Raw genomic sequence first — 17046 nt, 5'->3', positions numbered from 1 at the left:
CCCAAATTGGAACATTTCACAAACATGCATGTTATCAATGCACAAAGACCATGCTAATCTTCTCTGTCTCATTTCCAATGATTGTATATATGCTGCTGAAGTGGGCACTAGAGAGATTTATCAAATACAAAGCAGATCATGTCATTTTTCTACCTAAAATTCTCCAATAACTTCTTCATATATGGGAATCAAATCCAAGCCCCATATTGTGATTTACAAAGCGCCATACCATCTGGCCCATGTCTAGTTGTTGTTCTTTTTCATGTCTAGTATTTTTCAATTGGTCTCACTTTAAATTGATGCCTATAAATCTTGGGTGGTGACTCAGCAATTCCCAGAATGTTGGTACTGCTAGCTCTGTTAAACAGCTATAGTATACCTTTTATTTTCAAACCTGCGATGTTCTTTTCATTGTTCTTATGACAAGTGCACTTTGCCTCTTGAGAAATGTAAGTAATCAAAAGAAAGGGTAAAAAAAGAAAAGAAAATGTAAGTAATCAGGAGAATCTCATATGTGACCACCAAATCTATATCTGATCCATACTCTATTTTTTCTATCATTAAAATAGATGAAATGTCTCTACTGTAATTCAGAGATCTCCTATATTCTGGATCCTATGCCCAAATCATAAAGAATTATATCTATCTATACTATCCATTTCCCCCCATCACTTGGGGATCATATCCATCCTGTATGTAAACATGCCCCATTATCCATGGGAAAAACAAACGTGTGTTGATTTGAATTTCTTTTCCAGTAATTGCCTCTTTATTCCTCCCATTTACAGTACAACTTCTCTAAAGAGTTACTTGTGCTTGCTGTCTTCACCTCGTCTATAGTCAACGCATTCATTTCCATTCTGTCACTTCTGTCACATCTAAAGGTCACTTCTCTGACTACGAGCTACTTCCTCCTAATTTCTTAAAACACTCTTCCTTTGACTTCCAATATACTAAAGTATTCCATTTTCCTGGTTGAGCCTGTTTACGTACCCTCTGTGTATACCCATGAATAGCCAGAAGGACAAACAAAGGTGTTTTGGAAGAAGTACAACCACAATGCTTCTCAGAAGTGAGGATGGAAGATTTTTGTCTCAGACACTTTGGACATGTTATTGGGGAGCAGTGTCTGGAAAAGGACATCATGCTTATTAAAGGAAAAGGTCAGCGAAAAAGAGGAAGACACTCAATGGACTGACACAGTGGCTGCAACATGGGCTCAAACAGAAGTTTGTGAGGATGGCCCAGGACATGGCATTGTTTTGTTGTATGTAGGGTTGATAAAAGGACAGATTCCACAACACCCGACAATTAGGCTCTGTCCCAGGTCTATTTATACTGTTCTGGGAATTACCTCCACTCCCATTGCTTGAAATAGCATCTGTTTTTGCCATTGACTCCCCAATGTTTCCCAATCCTTATTTCTCATATTCAGCTATCTACCTCTATTTGAATGTCCAAAAGACAACTGGCATGACCAAAACAAAGCCAGAAAACCACCACTGAGTCCATTCTGACAGTAGCAACCCTGTTAGAGTAGAACGGTCCCTGTGGGTGTCCAAGACCTTCAACCTTTATGGGAGCAACTGGTAGTTTTAAAGCACGATCAATTTTCTCTGCAAGCCCTTTCCAGTGTTTTCCAGTTGCTCAACTCAAAAGGCGAGATGTCCTTGGTTTTTTCATTCAGACCCTATATCCAATCCATGCCTGCTTCTCTCCACCTCCACTGACAGCCGCTGTAAGCCAGAATCTCTTAGTGGGATCAATGCAATCCCTTCCCAGTTAATCTCAGAGTTTCCAATCTTGTTTCCTCTCTCCCGTCCCACAATCCATTCAACACATAGCCAATGTGATCACTGAAACAATAGAAACTGAGCTCTCCCATGATATTTCATCGTAGTAACAATAGTCTATCCACTGTGCATTTTACAAGGTCTGTCCTGATAATGCTCCCTACTTCGCTGGCCTCATCTTTCTCCCCCTCATTACACGCCAGCAGCACGACAGCAATGTTGCAGTTGACTGAAAACCTGATTATCTGGAAACTTGGAGAGCCAGAAAAGCTAAGACCATCCTTACAGATAGACCATTGTGCTTAAAATCCACACCCATCTTTGAAGCCTGCAAGGCCCTCTACAATCAGGCTTCTGTCTAGCTTGCCAACATTAGCTCATTGCACTCTTCTGCCCCTATTAGCTACATTCTAGGTACACATGCTAACCTTATTTTAATCTTAGGACTTTGCACTTGCTATTTACATGTCTGGAAAATGCCTTCAGATCATTGTATAACTGGCTTTTTATCATTTAGTATTCTCTTAGGCTTTCTCTGGCCTCCTACTTTGTAAAGTAGGCACTTATATTAAATTTTTAGTTTCTTCATAGCATTTATGAAGGTATCTATTCAAGTACTCCCTCAATGCAAGAACACTTTGTTCTAATAAACTGGCATTCCATGATGCTCACCTTCCTGATACAATCGCTGAAGACAAATGGGTGCATAAGCAAATGTGGTGAAGAAAGCTGATGGTGCCCGGCTATCAAAAGACATAAGTGTCTGGGGTCTTAAAGGCAAACAAGCGGCCATCTAGCTGAGAAGCAACAAAGCCCACATGGAAGAAGCACACCAGCCTGTGTGACCATGAGATGTCGATAGGATCAGGTATCAAAGAACAAGATACATCATTGTGAATGTGGGGGAGTGTGGAGACCATCTGTAGGCAACTGGACATCCCCTTAAAGAAGGGTCACGGGGAGACTAACCAGTCAAGAGTGCAGTATAGCAACGATGAAACATACAACTTTACTCTAGTTCTTTAATGCTTCCTCCCCCCACTTCCTTACAAATCCAGCTAGACCAGTGGATCTACACTGGTAGAGATAGGAACTGGAAACACAAGGAATCCAGGACAGATGATCCCTTCAGGACCAGTGGTGAGAGTGGCGATACTGGGAGGGTGGAGGGAGGTTGGGGTGGAAAGGGGGAACCAATTACCATTATCTACATATAACCTCCTCCCTGGGGGATGGACAACAGAAAAGTGAGTAAAGGGAGACGTCGGACAGTGTGAGATATGACAATAATTTATAGATTATCAAGGGTTTATGAGGAAGGAGGGAGTGTAAAATGAGGAGCTGATACCAAGGGCTCAAATAGAAAAATGCTTTGAGAATGATGATGGGAACAACAAATGTACAAGTGTGCTTGACACAATGGGTGTATGTATGGATTGTGATAAGAGTTGTACAAGTCCCCAATAAAATGATTAAATTTTTTAAAAATTCTGAACAAAAAAAATAGAAAGAAAATTTTAAAGTGCATTACTGGAGAAGAGAGCAAGAAAGTTGAATGGAGTAATTTTATTTTTTTTCTATCATCATGCACCTGCTCATACTTCAAGGGTATCAAGAGCTGTTCTACGAGAATTTCCTTGGGAAACCATCACCTTGCACCTGAATCTTGCCTATCCAGACTTTATTTGCCAAACTCAAAGGCCATTTCAAAGGGATGACCTGAGGCCCTGAGGGATGCCCCCAGTGACATTTGGACATGGCGCAAATGGGGGACAGGTTAGGGATGGCAGGACTGCCTTTAGAAGCATATAGATCCAGATAAAGGCTATGCTGAAAAACAATACCATGGCGCATTGCTATTTTTGTTTAATAACATTTTCTAGACTTTTGTAGCAACGCGTTCTTACTTAACCATGTTTCGCTAGCTACAATGGTTTTATTTTTGCCATTTCTTACCTGTCTTAGCTAGGATGGAAGTTCTATGACAGCAGAGAACTTACCGGCTTTTGTTTGTTATAATTACGATTATACACTGAGCATTCAGAACACTGCCTAGCACGTTCTGGGCATTCAATTCATATCTGCTGAATGACTGACCTCATCTTACTACTTTCTGCCTTAATCAGTATATTTCAACCACATACCTGTATTCGAGCACATTTTACAAACGTACCAAACTTGCTCCTGCCTTAGTGTGTCTGTGCATGTCATTCCCTTTCCGTATAACGAGCGGATATCCCTTAGATGTCAGAATGGCTGAAACTTCATGGCAGTCAAGTTCAACTCAAACACCATTTCCTCAGAGAGGCCTTTTCTGGTCAATTTAAAGTAGCTCTCATGGTCAGTGTAGCATCACTGTGTTTTATTTTAATAGCTTTTATCACTGTTTAAAATGATCTGATTCATTTGCTTAATTGGGTGTTGTCTGATTGAAAATCAGCTCCGGGAGCACAGATAACTTTGTCTATCTTGTACACTGCAGTTCCCTTATTACCTAGACCACTGCTGGGCACACAGTAGGCATTCAGTATTTATTGAGTGAACTAGCTTACAATTTTTTTTTACTAGCTTACAATTAAAGCAATAAAAAATGTTTGCTATTCAAGTTTAGTTTAACTTAAAATGAGTGCAAAATTTACTCACCTTTTGGTGTCAATGTGTGACTAAACAGCATCACATGAGTGTGATGTGTCTAGATGTATCAGAACCACCACAACAGTGAAACAAGTTTAATTTTTAATTTATTAGAACCCAGTAAGTGATGACTTTTTTAAAATCAGAGTTTCCATCAAATTAACACTTAATCCAGGGCAAAAGTACATTTTTACAACCTAAATTTTAAGGCAGAAGGAAAACATTATAAAACCAGCATGTCTAATGCAGACTATAGAATGTCGGACTTTTAAGAGATTCACATAGTATTTTATAGTACTAAAATGTTAACACAGAAATTTTACCAATTGGATAAAGGTTTCTCAGTTTATAAAATAGCTAGGCTTTAATTGAAGAAATTTTGCTGTGTAATTAGATAGCTACTGTATAAGCAAATGATTGTTTTTATGCCAAAAGAATTAAAGCAGGTAATTAGATACTTTTCATTTATAAAGATCTTACAGTATTAAAAATAAAGTAATGCTGTGTTTTTCAAATTAATTCCCCCAAAACTAATGTTCAAAAAAATCTAACCAATTGTCTTGAACTCTATTTTTTAAAGTCTGTGAACTATCATATCAATTCATTGTTAGGCTGCTACTACTAATAAGGAAAGGCATGAGTTGGTTACTTTGATACTATGAAAAAACAGTGTTTGTAATTATTGTATCTTTTCCTGGTCACAAAATAACTTTCGTACCCTTAACAAATGAACATCATGCTTCTTTATCTCTGTAAATTTGAATTTTGACTATAACCTGAGTACAGAAAAAGAAAAGCATTTGTTTATATGCAATTAACAGTAGCCCTTCTGGGAAACAGAGTTAACAATTGGCCCTTATGATCAAAACTCTTTATTTGGAGGAAGAGGAGAAGTACTTTAAATCAGAAAACAAGAATTAGCTATGTTACACATTCTACTGCAGAGTGTCAAGAAAGAAAAATGCATTTAAAATAATTTGCAAGTCTAGCAAATATGAGGTTGATGGGTTCTTCACTAATATATTAATTATAAACATCCTTCATCTTTATTACAAACTTTTAAGCTATTTTAATAAAATGGATGTACACCTCACTGTACTTATCTGTGCATTAATAACGACATCTGTTAAAATTCCTTATTTAGTACTTCTGAAAAAGTCTACTCAAATAAGATCACTAAAGATTACCAGAAAAGCTTTGAAATACTGACTGCAGCTTCATTTCCAAGGTGAGCTAACCCCTTTCTAGATCTGGCATTATATCACACATATCTTCACCAATCTGAACTCTGAAAATATAAAAATGTTAGCCAGTGCTGGCTATAGTTAAGCACTACAGGTATTATGTGAAAAAATAAAAATCGAAACTACATTGTCAATCATGCATTCCATAATTTCATGAACTTAGTAAGGTGTGACTCACAAATATTGGTAAGTCTTTGCAGGCTATCTTAACTTCCATCAGGCTTCTGCCAAAACACATTAGCTCTCATGTAAGATAAAAGAAATAGGGAAGTGATTTTTGCACACATGCTGCCCAGCTTCCAATTTCCCCCATTTTATGTAACTATTCCAGGTATGGGGAGCCCTGGTGGTGCTGTGGGTTAGACTTTGGGCAAGGCCAATGGTTTAAAGCCACCATTTACTCAGAAGGAGGCTGTCTGCTTCCTTTAAGGTTTACAGCCATGGAAACCCTTATCCAGGGGGCTATGAACGAGATCGAGTCACTGGGTTTGGTTGTGGGGTTTATTCTAGGTATGACTTCATGAAGAGCAGGAGATGCGGGGTAGATGGAACAGAAACCTTGGATGTGCTAATAAGAATATATTAGTATATAAAAAGTTTTTCAGCAAATAACTGTTCTCACTGTGGTTATGCTAACTGCAACATATAAACTGTACAGTTTTTCATGTTTGTCCATTTGTGGAAAGAATTAGGCTCAATAAAATTTTAAATATACATTAGTTTGCTTTAAATGCAAAGATTACAGTTTTGCTTCTTTGTTTTTGCCTCAACTGTATCATAGCCAAAAACGTCTCTGCTTTGATAATACAATATGAAAAAAGTTCACATATGTACATTCCTCCATCAAAGTGTTTACTTAAATCTATCTCAATGTATCTTTACAAGTGATACAACAGATCTTTACAACAAAAGTCAAAAAACAACAAAGTGGAAATGATTCCATTTTACAGCACTTTAGGGTTTCTGAAGTCTTCCCTTAGGATTTAAAGGACATCATTGAACCGTTGCTTCCCATAGTTGGCAGGATCCATTTGAAGCTCTCGTTCTTCGTCATCTGCAAGTAAAAGAATTATATATCAGGAATACTATTTTTTAAATCATTTGTAGAGACCCAATTAAATGATGTCTCAATTTTTCTCAGCTATCGCTAGAACTTTCTATTTGTTGTTTTAAACCTTATGCATCCATGCACTGTATTTCCTAGTTGCTTGGCTAAAGAGCAAACATTTTTACCGGTCTTGGAAGATTATTTAATTTTTATACATGTTAAAGGTACATAGATCTCATTCACTGCCATCAAGTTGGTTCCAACTCACAGTGACACTGTGGGTCAGGGAAGAGCGGCCTCTGTGGGCTTCTGGGACTGTAACTCTTTATGGGCGACGACAGCCTCACCTTTCTCCCAAAGCCACGTGGATAAGATATAAACAGTGCTAGATAGATATAGCTAGAAAAGCTTTAGGAACCCTCAAACAGGAAGAGGTGAGCTTTCACATAAATATTTATATAATGTAGGAGTAAGATAAGGTAGGCTTATTCTTTAAAATACTGTCTGTTTAGGTGCATGCCACATGTTTTAACAAACCTCACACCCTCCCCTAAGAGTTTCCTGTGCTGATGGCCACATATGTGCAAGGGTGCTTACTACAACGGAGTGATGAATTGTTATAAGATTTGTAAGAGCCCCCCCAATAAAATGATTAATTAAAAAACTTTCCTATGCATGCTAAAGGCATTATACATGTGTGTACATTATTTATGTGGGTGTTATAAGTGGGGGAAATGCAGTAAAGCTTTGATAGAAACCTTTCTACATACATTTTCATGCTTTTAAAAAGCATTGCTTTTCTAATTATAAAAGGTGTGCACACTCATCATGTATAAATTTTTTAAATAAAATGGGGGGGGGGGCAGGGCAGAGAAATTCACTCACGATGCAAACTTTTAACCTTTTAGACAGTTTCCTTGCGTCTGGGACTAATTTACCCCTGACTTCCTAAAAGAGATATACTGATGAAAAATTCACCTTTTCTTGGCCAAGCAAAACATTATATACTATCGTTACACAATAAAATTCTCAAAGGCACTATGAGTAACTACATCAGATTGCCCCAGAGAGTGCTTTGGCGTTTGAATTCTTTTCGGCTATTGTCAGACTTGTCTGGTTCCTTCCTGGCAAACAGCTGTCATTTCACATTATTGTCAGTTTATCTGTCAATGGTGATTCTTTCCTTCTAATTTTGCTACAAACTACAGGTTTCAAAGTAAGATCAATCAGAACATTAAAATGATGTCGGAATTAGAACGAAAAGTCTCATCACAGCCTGTGAGGCTCCCTTTTGAGTCCATGACTCTTCTTATGACCCCTTTTGGCTTTTTAGAAGCATTAAAAAATGGCTTTTCTTACTTCCTAGTTCATAGTTACAATTACAATAGCTTAGTTGTTTCATAGACATTACTTTAAGAATAATTGTCTGAAAATGTTTTTTAATATAGCATAAAGACACAAGTATTAGAATCCAAATTTACATGTATACTAAAATGTAGTCCTTTAGGGTTAATTTTTATTCTTGGGTTCTCCAGTACATGCTATGTAAGATTTTGTTCTAGTAAGATGCCATATGGTATTTACTGTACTATAACTTTCCATAATAGTGTGCTCATTCATTAAAAATGCCGAGTAAACCAACTTCTTCCTTCCAATAACTTTCCTCTTGATCTTCTAGAAAATCTTATTTAGAATTGTAGGCAACCAACCATTCTGAACCAAAATTCTTAAGAAATTGATCTCTATCTTCAATAGTATCATTTGCTTAGTATACAAACGTAATCTGTTATAGTGTGTTAAAGCTAAAATTATAAACATGCCACTACTGTGTTCTGAAAATATACTAATCAATTTATTATTTAAGAACTCTGTACTATTAAAAGATTTTCCTTTATTTTAAAATGGAAAATAATCACCAGCACCTCTCCAGAAAGTTCTCCTCAGGACCCATGCTATGTGGCCTCACCTTATGGCTAGAAACACATCTTTAAGGTCTTAGGAATCAAACAAAGGCTTAGTCTCCATGTAACAGTAGAAAAAGCTACTTACTGTAAAGGAGACTATCTAGAGATTTAGCAGGAAATTTAAAGGAAGTAAAATTGTTATGAGATTTTTAAATGAATAAAAGTAAAGAGAAAATGCGATAGCAACAAAGGACTTGGAATAGAAAAACTGAATTCTAGTCCTGTTTACGCACTCAAAAATATAATTTAGCGAGTGAAGGGAGACAGCAGTTGGTGCAAGATATGAAAATAATAATAATTTCTCATTGATCAAGGGGCCATGAGGGAGGGTGTGTATGTGTGTGGAGGGGGATTGAGGACCTGACACCAAGGGCTCAAAAGAAATTAAATGTCTAGGAGATAATGATGGCAACATATATACAAATGTGCTTGATACAATTAATGTATGGATTGTTACAAGAGTTGTAAGAGCCCTCAATAAAATGCTTCAAAACAGAAAAGGTCTAAGAAAAAATAATATATATATATATAATTTAATTACTGAGTCACTTGAGTCCTCTCATTACTTCTCAGTTGAATAGGGGTAACAACTACCTTTCTTCAAAATATAATAACGAGTATAAATGCATTACCTAATTGTAAATTCTACATAAATATAAGGAGCTTTTTGGTTTTATTCATTTATACTTTCCAGCAAAGTTTTATTACAGTGCCTTCACATTTTTTTCAGAATTTCATAGCATAACTTTTATAATTTTTTAACACTAATTTATCATTTATATTAACTGAAGTCCATTTTTGGTGTAGCTCTTCTACTTATAGTTCATGTTTCTATTAAGATCTTTGCTTTTATCTGTAAAATAGGATGAAATTTCCTGACCAAACCTGATATAGAATGACAGATAATCTTAAATATGAGGGCAAGTCAAAAAGTATTGGCTATAAAATCATAGAAACCTTTATTGAACAAAAATATCAAACTGTGAAGCTGTTGCTTCTTGATCAATCATCCATCTAAGCCCGGGGGCCACACAAGGCTCGGGAAGCCATTAATACCAGCTGACATCACACTCATCAAAGAGAAGCTCTTCCCGCCATCACTTTAGGGGTGAGTTAATGATATGTTTCACTAGTATGGCCTGTGAAGGATGCTATAAATATCCAAATGGCCCTTGGGAGATAAGGGGTCCCCGACCCTGATCTAGGTCCATACACGTGTGAAGGTGGTGTTTCCATGTCTTTAACCAGTCCCTGAGAAGTCTGTATGTCTCCGTATATAGCACATCAAGGCACCAGTTTTGGTACCCTCAGGGGGCTCAAATCGTGTTCCTAGTAAATGATCTTTGAGTTTGGGGAACAAAAAGAAGTCTGATGAGGAAGATATGGTTATAGGGTCCATGGGTGAGCTTTCCCAATTACATTTTCAGAGGTCAGCCCTTGCTAACCTCAAGAATGAGAAGGTGCCTTGTCCTGATCCAAAAATATTCCTCAGCCCAGCCCTTTTCTCTTCTTCACCAGAGAAGTTTTCCATTTTCTTATACCTTCTTCCTAGTAAGCCCTTGATGACCAGCCTGTTTCCTTTGAGAAAATCTATCAAGATTAACCCTTGGGAGACCCAAAATACAGTTTCCATGACCTTCCAGCTGACTTCTCTTCCTTGAGTTTAACTGGACCAGAAGATCCCCTCAGAAACCACTGGTCTGATTGGACCTTGCTCTCTGATGTTACTGGTAAATCTAAAACACAATCCATTTTGATTTGGTCAATAAAACTGTCATCATAGCTTTGCTTTTGCTTAAGAGTCTGGTGGAAAGGTCAACTCTTTGAGTTAGCCAAAAGCTTGCTGAGGCCAAGATGCTTGCTGAAACACGAAAATGCTAAACTATGTAAGATTCTAAATCCAGAAGCAATCACATCAATGGCAACCCTATGGTCTCCCACCATTTTCTGGACTCTCTCCAGTTTCTTTTATACATTTTTGTTTATTTTTCCCCAGTTTCATTTACATGGACAGTTTTCCTTCCTTTGGCTAATCTTGGAGGTTTCCTGACCTCCCTTACTTAAAACACCTCTAAACACTGTTGTTTTACATGCCGCAGCATTCCTGTAAGTTTGTTGCGAAGCACACATGATTTGGGAGGATGCCTACTTGAGTTTTGTTACAATATTTATATTAACCCAGACCTCAAAAGTATGTTCCCCTCCTCAATGGCATAAAAATCTCCTTTTGGAATAATAAATAAATAAAAATAATAATTAATAAATTATCAAGGGCTCATGAGGGAGGCTGGAGCGGAGAGGGAGGGGAAAAAAGAGGAGCTGATGCAAAGGGCTTAAGTAGAGAGCAAATGCTTCAAAATGATGAGGGCAAAGAATGTACAGATGTGCTTTATACAATTGATGTATGTTTATGTATGGATTGTGATCAGAGTTGTATGAGCCCCTAATTTTTTAAAAAAATGAAAACAATCTCCTTTTGAAAAACAGGCATCCTAGGACTAAGATACGTGTATCCGTAGACGAACTTGTTTGCAGCCCTCACAGGTCACAGAGACATGTTTACACACGCTTTCTTTGTAAGAGACCTATCCAGGTAGGCACCCTAACAACAACACATTTTTTAGGTTCTGCCATATAATTGTAGACACTAATATTTTAGTCCCTTTTAAAATGCAGTAAAGTCTATAAATAACTTATCAATGTACAAAAACTAGAAATCCATTAAAAATTCATTAAATTCATTCTGAAAACAAGAGAGGGCTACGTTCATAAAGCAACCTCTACCAAGTCAAAACTTCTTAGGGGGCTAAGTCAACAAAGTTTCCCTGTAAACACTATACTTATCTAGTGCTTATAGTGGAAAAGGCTCATTCTAATTCCTTAAGAAATTGTCATTTAGTCCCTATTGCATTAAATACAATGTTTATTGCTATTTTACAGATAAGGAAACTGAGACATAAAGGTTAGCTAACTTGCTTAAGTTGACAGAGCTACCAGGCAGTCTGGCTGAAATCCATACACTTAATTGCTATATTAAGTTGCCACTCATAGATATACTTAGTAATATGCATGCGTCCCATATTCTAGTAAGAAAATCTGGAACTTCTACAGTGTTAAAGATAAAAATAGGGGAAATTTTATTTTTGATGGAATTAAAATAAATTCCATCTTATTACAATAATCTATAAATTAAAAGATACATTATTCTTCAGATGTGTAATGTTTTCAGAGTTAATCTTTTCGTTGGGTCACTAATATAATTGCTTTTGTTTGTTAACATCAATATAAAAATAGTTATTTACTTTAGGATACTTTAAAACAATAGCATTTTAAAATCAAAATAAACCATGATCGTAGTCACAGAAAAGACAAGCCTTGCTAATTCAGAATTCTACAAGGAAACACTTCTCAGTTCACCATCCAGAATTTCTGAGACCAAAAGCAGTGTCCCTAGCTGAAGTGAGAACCTCAGTTATGTAGCTGGAGTCTCCACTCTTCAGGAGCTCACTGCTGGAGAAAGCACCCCTACTACTCACCAGAGCACAGAGGCCTCACTGCCAGAACCTCAGCAGTACTTCTGAAGTGCATACTTCATCTTGGGACCCCTGGCTGATGCACATAGAAGGAAATTCTGCCTAGTCCCGTGCCATCCTCACGGTGGGTTGTGGATGGCCCGCAGAGTCTTCACAGGATAATTTATGGAACTAGATAACAAGATCTTTCGTACTAGTCTGTCTTAGTCTGGAAGCTCTAGTGAAACCTGTTCAGAATCATATCACACCTCCACTAACAGACATGATGATGGCTTCACATGGGCCAGGAATCAAACCCTGGTCTTCTATTAGGAAGGTAATAATTCTACCTCAAACCAAGTGGAAATAAGATTTTAGGTGTCAATCCCCAGTTCAAGAACGATTCATTTGTAACCAAGGAAAGCAAAACAAAACAAAAAATACCCCAAACAAATCTAACAACACCTCCCTACAATCAGAATATCATTTTCTTAGGTTCCTTAGCAACAATGGATTGATCAAGTAAAAGGAAAGGCAGGGCGGGCAGTGTGAGGGTAATGGGCACCTGAGTGACAATGAGAACTGGGGGATGGTTACAGGTGGGAAGGGAGGGACTGAAGCTGAATGTAGATAAAAATATTAAGCTAAAATTTTATAAGTTATCAAAACTTATTAGCAATCATGGTTGGAATTCATTGTTCTAATAAAAAGCTCAAAATGACCCAACATAATGTTAGAAGCCCTTTAGAAAAAAATTAGAGACATAAACCAAGCAAGCTTATAAACCACAAGTTAAGGAATTATTACTTTAGCCACAGTTACAATAAACGCACAATGAGAAAAGCATAGAATTATCAGTTAACAACATTTATTGGGGCTCTGTGTATGCTGAATACTATGGAGGCAGGTAGGGAGGCAGAGGAGGATACAAACAAAATAGAAGGCAAAATAAAAGAAAGCCCCTGCCCTCCAAGAGCTTACACTCTAAGTAGCAATATGACATAGATGCAAGAAAAATCCTTTACACAACATTATAAAAAATTGCAAACAAATATAATCCAAACAAATCACAAAAGCAATGACGGAAAAAATGACAAAACTCTGAAAACGGGATGGGAGTCTATGATGAGTATAATTTATTCCGTATTACCAAAAAATGCTTGAGAAAGTTCCCATTCATATATATTTAACTCCTAACATTAATCTTTGTCTAGTCCCATTAACTGTATTAAAGCAAACTAACAAAATTCACAATGAAAAAAATGCCTAACTAAAAGTCAGTCTTTAATTTGCCCTTTCCCCATTAAGTATTCTAGGACATTTTTTTTCTTTTGAGGTTTACCATGAATCTAAATAAAATTTTAGTTACTTTAAAAAGAGCTAAGGATTAAAGTCAAAACAAACTGCACTGAAAACTTTCATGCATCATATTACAAAAATCGAACACACCACATACTAAGGTCATAATCAACACTTACAGATAAAGCTCCACAAATACTGCTAGACAATATAAGCAGACAGAAACAGGCCAAAAACTTGCAGCAAAGCAACAAACTCGTATATACATGCATGGGTAGGGCAGCATGCACACAGATTCTGAACTTTCACAAAAAGTTCAGAGGTAACATGTTGAATCTGTGTATTACATGTAAACGATAGATCTTCTCAAACTGGCTTTTAAATATAAATGTTGAGCCTCTCAGTGAAAATTTAAAAACAGTTCTCCCACACTATTAATAGTCAAATAATCTTCAATGTGGAGGAAACCATTCCCTTTGTGGCTTCCTTTATAACAAAAAATCTACCTGGGCAATATATGGACCAAGAATAATGCAGTATTTTCAGATGAGGAAATGGAAAACACTCTCTGAGACTATTTGCCTTATATCATATGTAGTTTCTTACACACTTAAGAGAAATTTCCTGAAGACTCTGAGCTTCAAATTCTAACTGCATCTACGAGACATATACAGATTTCACATATATCAGTATAGTTTTACTACCAGCGAGTCTGACTCATGGCGACTCTCTAGGACAGGGTAGAACTGCCCCCTGTGGGCTTCCCAGACGCACTCTTTGTGGGAGGAAAAGCCTCATCTTGCTCTCTCGGAGCAGCTGCGATTTCAAGCTGCTGCCCTGTGGTCAGCAGCCCACTGCACAACGCACTGAGACACCAGGGCTCCTTTGTAATGCATTGTAAGATACTCAAAAGAAAACCTAAAATTTAAATCATTAAATATGTCTATAAATGCCCCTATCATAGGATAGTTCCCAAGATAAATGGGAAAACGTCAGAGAGCCTCTTTGATTTAATAAGGGTGCCCTGCTAGTAATAACTGGGGACAAGTCTACACAAATTCAACCACAAATTGAGAGGTGGGTTTCACGGTCACAGCATGGAGGCCAGGCCCACGCTCACCTTGCACGTCTTCCTCTCCACCATCACCATCTTCTTCCTCATTGTAAGCCAGCTCAGCCTGCTTGTCTGCCTCATACTCACCTACGTTACCATCATCCCCATTATAATCTGCCAGTTTAGAGCCATGCTGCGGATCAACAGGGGACTCATTCTCGTCAAAGAATCGGCCTGTGAAGTAGGTAGAGGATTAATTCAAGAGCAAAGGGAGAAGAAAAGAAGGGACCTGCACTGAAGGCAGACCAGAAAAGTAGACAAATGAAACCTAGCAACGTTCAGGTACATTTTCTGAAGGTTATCCAAGATAAAAGTAAGAATGAAGACTCTAAAAGCAACTTTTACTTAAGAATTTAACGTTTGTGTTAATTTTAGTACTCGCTACTTGAAGAATGTATCCTTTTATGGCTAGGCACAATACATATTTGAAATAAATAGCCATTCATTACAGGAATAAATTTTATTACTTAAAAAGTAACTATTATACAAAGTAGTTTCATTTTGGACACTAAGATAATTTCAAAAGGAAAGGAAGAGAATATTTTTATTATATTATCAATAACATCATATAAAAAACTTCCCCCAATTTCGGCATTTTTTGTGGCCTAACGCATCTTTTCATTCAGGCACAGTGACGCGGGACAGTGTCAATGTCCATGGAGGACGGCAGAGAGGAAAGCAGAATGTAAAGAGGTATGATATTTTGATTAAACATTCCACGTACTTTTGCTTTAAGCTTTCTCATTTCCCAAACCAGGTTAAGGTCACCGGGAAAGATTTATGAAAACTGACCAGCATGAGGCTGTACGTGTTCGTAACAAGAAATCAAGCAGAAGAGCAATATTCAGCAAATAGACATTGAAACTAAAGATATCAGGCATTCTAAGATGGGACTCATAAACACACACAAAGCACTCTTTTAACATTAAATACAATTATTTTGACATTAAATATAATTAGCATAAAACAAATTTCATTTTAATCCCTAAAACACAAATGACATTAACTTTTTGGTGATGCAAAGATTTAAAAGCTTTAAAAACTGTAAGAATTTGTTGATTTTACTACTCATTACAATTTCACTACTACTAATTTCATTTTCAGTTAAATTAGTTTTTCCTAGCGAATATATAACTAAAATTCTATTTTAAATTCTTAACTTCCAATATATAACTATTTTTGGCAATAAACATTAATGGATAAAATTTTTATGTATCAGATAAAAATTTTCAATGAAATGGGGCATTCATTAAGTAAAATAAAAAGTTTCCTTTGTTTGGAAAGGAAGGTTAAGTGCCAGTATGGGGGGGAAATTTGGAAGTATTAGTCAATTCTATACCACATCACCAAATAAATATATTTCTAACTGCTGGGTAAAGATAAAAATAAATCAAGAAAATAATTAAAAAACAAGCAACACTTAGGCATTTAAAAGCAGAGAGGAACAGAAGACTAAAGTATTTGGGGCCAACAAAAAGAACATAAACTCATCATGAATCTATTCCAGAATAAGGTTGGGGTACTTGAATGAATGAATGAATGGGAAAGTGGATAAAATAGAGCCAGGGAAAAGAAACTGATATATGAGAAGGAGGAAAAAAGGAACAAGAGAAGTCAACGCTGAGAAGATGAGTTTATTTGTGAGAAATCCGGGCTAATGTTTCCTAATATAATACAAAATGAACATCATTATAGTTTTTATTATTTTGTCTTTCCCTAATAATAAATTATGGCAATGTAAACAGGAAAAGGGGAAATTTAACATAAGTGGTATTTTCTTTTCGTCAACATATAGTATTTACGTGTAGATAAAATAGCTGGCACATTTAAATTATCTTTATGCAATGTAAAACTATTGCTTTAAGTATATACACATTTTAATACGATAGTTATCAGTAAGTTTTTCAAAATATTCTTTACTCCAAGAAAATTTTTTCATTCTCTATCAGAATTCAGATGAAACCAATGTGAATTCAACCATAAAAATTCAATTCTAAAATTAGTGATATGCAAATAATAATTAGTAACAAAAGTGGATGACCACACAACTGCTCTTTGTTAAATCACAACCTTTGCTAAATTTCCAGGATCTAAAGCCTTAATACTGGGTTCAAACGAAAATAAACCTAGTTGTACCATACCAGGGTTTATTGAAAAACTTTTAAATGTATTTGCCAGCATCTTCATAGAAATCTACAGGATAGTCCATTCAAGGATGCTCGTATTTTTCTTTCTTTCCCCCATTATACAAAACGGGCATCAGAGTACCTACAATCTTTTCATGCCTTAAAGTATGAACTGCTTTCTGTAGGACATCATTTCTTTAAACACATAGGTCCTCAATTAGCAAGTTTCAATATAAATAATATCTGTTTCTTAAAGAAGCAACATCTTTACTGTTTCCAGTGCTCATACACATGATAGTAAAATGTATTATA

The 17046-nt window shown here is 36.5% G+C and overlaps 1 protein-coding gene and 1 non-coding gene across 4 annotated transcripts in view; both read right to left on the bottom strand.

Annotated features, from left to right (window-relative positions):
• LOC142427036 (U6 spliceosomal RNA) lies at positions 1–108 on the bottom strand. The gene has a single exon (XR_012779875.1). It is a non-coding gene; the product is annotated as a U6 spliceosomal RNA (small nuclear RNA).
• A 4409-nt stretch (positions 109–4517) lies between these two features.
• Positions 4518–17046, bottom strand: part of GOLM2 (golgi membrane protein 2) — a 78438-nt gene continuing 65909 nt past the window's right edge. Inside the window, exons 9-10 of one of the 3 annotated variants that reach the window (XM_075532114.1) lie at positions 14696–14782; positions 4518–6725 (exon numbers count right to left, since the gene is read on the bottom strand). In XM_075532114.1, the coding sequence (XP_075388229.1) occupies positions 6655–6725; positions 14696–14782 (158 nt within the window). In that variant the 3' untranslated portion in view covers positions 4518–6654. Of the gene's footprint in view, positions 6726–14614; positions 14783–17046 lie in introns of all 3 variants that reach the window. The other 2 variants (XM_075532113.1, XM_075532115.1) reach the window with 2 other exon arrangements.

This window comes from Tenrec ecaudatus, chromosome 14, assembly GCF_050624435.1.
Source record: "Tenrec ecaudatus isolate mTenEca1 chromosome 14, mTenEca1.hap1, whole genome shotgun sequence".
Taxonomy (NCBI): Eukaryota; Metazoa; Chordata; class Mammalia; order Afrosoricida; family Tenrecidae; genus Tenrec; species Tenrec ecaudatus.
This window is presented reverse-complemented; position numbering and strand designations above follow the sequence as displayed.